General features: G+C 57.2%; 1 protein-coding gene across 1 annotated transcript; it reads right to left on the reverse strand.

Moving 5' to 3' along the window:
* Positions 1-320: 320 nt before the first annotated feature.
* On the reverse strand, positions 321-1,316 carry NPBWR1 (neuropeptides B and W receptor 1). Its single transcript, XM_075140660.1, has one exon. The coding sequence runs from the start codon at positions 1,314-1,316 to the stop codon at positions 321-323; it is 996 nt and encodes a 331-aa protein (XP_074996761.1).
* Between the last annotated feature and the right edge of the window lie 635 nt (positions 1,317-1,951).

Below are 1,951 nucleotides of genomic sequence, written 5' to 3' on the forward strand. Positions count from 1 at the left end.
TTCACAAAGCGATATCTTTAAAAAGGGAAAAGGGACCTGCTGCAGCTCTGTGAGCTACAAACCTAGGACAGAAAGCACATTAGAGAGAGGGAGGGTAAAAAAAAAAATGAGGGCAAGGGATGGAGAGCAGTGCTGAGGAAATGAGTGCAGGAAAGTTGAGAAAGCTCCACCTGTCCAAGTTTATGTCTTGGCTAGTGAGACAATCTGAAGCCCTGTGGGCCATCACAAGAAGGCTGGAGAGGAAGCACTCTCTGGGCTGGAGTCACCCAGGAAGAGCAGATGACAGTGAGAGGGACAGAGGAGGGGACAGAGGGTTGGCTCTACGAGGTGTTTCTGCAATCTATCAGTTTGCGAAAGCTCCTCCGGAAACTATCATCCAGAAAGGCGTACAGGAAAGGATTGAAGCAGCTGTTGGCATAACTCAAGCTAGTGATGAAGTAGGAAATCCCAATGATCAGTGGAGTTTGTGGGATGTCGGTTGTGAGGGCCACCACTGTGCTAAGGTGATAGGGCGTCCAGCAGAACAGGCACACAGTCAAGATGACAACAACCATCAGCGTAACCTTTTTTTTGGCTTTGTCCAGGGCTTTTGCATTGCTATGGAGCTGCACACGTCTCAATCTGCACAGCATGGTGGTGTAGAGGATGCAGATGGTGGACACTGGGATGGCAAAGCCTAAAATAAGGGTGTAGATCCGACTGCCTTTCCACCACACGCTCTCAGGGTGCGGGAACACAAAGACGCACTGGGAGCGCCCCTGCTCCTTGTGTATCTTAGCAAAGACAGTGAAGGGCAGGATGATGACTGTGACGAAGGACCAGACGCACAGGCTCACAATCTTGGCTGCTCGGTAGGTGCGGTAGGACATCTTCTTGGACTTGGTGGTGGCCACCACAACCAGGTAGCGGTCAATACTCATGACGGTGAGGAAGTAGATGCTGGAGAAGGTGTTATACTGGTCTATGGAGATGATGAGCTTGCACATGAACTCTCCAAAGGGCCACTGCAGGAGCAGGTAGTCAGCAATGTTGATGGGTAGCACCAAGGTAAAGAGCTCATCAGCAATGGCCAGGTTGAGGATGAAGATGTTGGTGACTGTTTTCATCTTTGGGGCTTTGAGGATTACATAGATGACAGCAGTGTTGCCTGTCAGCCCCACGGCACAGATGAGTGAGTAGATGACAGGCACCGTGGCGTAGAAGCTGGGGCTCAGTGGGGGCGTGGACATATTCAGCCCCCCATCCTCTCTCCCAGCACAGTCCGTGGGCCCATCTGCACATGAGGAATTGGTCTCAGGGAGGGAGGAGTTCTCCATGGCCACACGAGAGGGTGGCCAGGTCCACTGGTGATGGGAAGGACTTGGAAGTGGGGGAAGAAAGGCGAGACCCCTGCTCTTCTCAAGCCTGTCTCCTCTGGCACATCCAACCACTCAGGTCTCACATACGCTGCCTGTCGCCACCCTGCTGGGAGCAAGGGGAGATCACCGAGGGCTCAGCCAGCGGCGGAAGGTCCCACCATCCCCCCAAAGTGGAGATGATCCCCCACCAGCTGCCCCTTCCCTCCTCCTGCACCGATTGGGGCTGTGTGGGATCAGTGCCCAGCCTCGGACTCCCCCAAATTGACCACCCCAAGGTGACAGCGCTTACCTGGGAAGCCAGCGGTCCGACCCGGCCGCCGCCCCCGCCGCACCTCCGCGGCGCCCAGAGGCCAGAGGCGCCGCGGAGGTGCGGCGGGGGCGGCGGCCGGGTCGGACCGTGGGACTCCTGCCCTCGGGGGGAGCCGGTGTCTTTGGGATTCTCCGCAAAAAGCAAAACAGCCCCCCTTCCCGACGGGGCCGAGCGCTTTGTAAGGGGAGGAAGGATGCACTGACCTTTGCCAGCCCGGCTGCGGTGGCGGGGCTCCCGGAGGGGCGCAGGAGCGGGGCAGGGGGGATGCGGGTCCCGGGTCCGT

The sequence above is a fragment of the Calonectris borealis genome, chromosome 2, assembly GCF_964195595.1.
Source record: "Calonectris borealis chromosome 2, bCalBor7.hap1.2, whole genome shotgun sequence".
In the NCBI taxonomy this organism is placed as follows: Eukaryota; Metazoa; Chordata; class Aves; order Procellariiformes; family Procellariidae; genus Calonectris; species Calonectris borealis.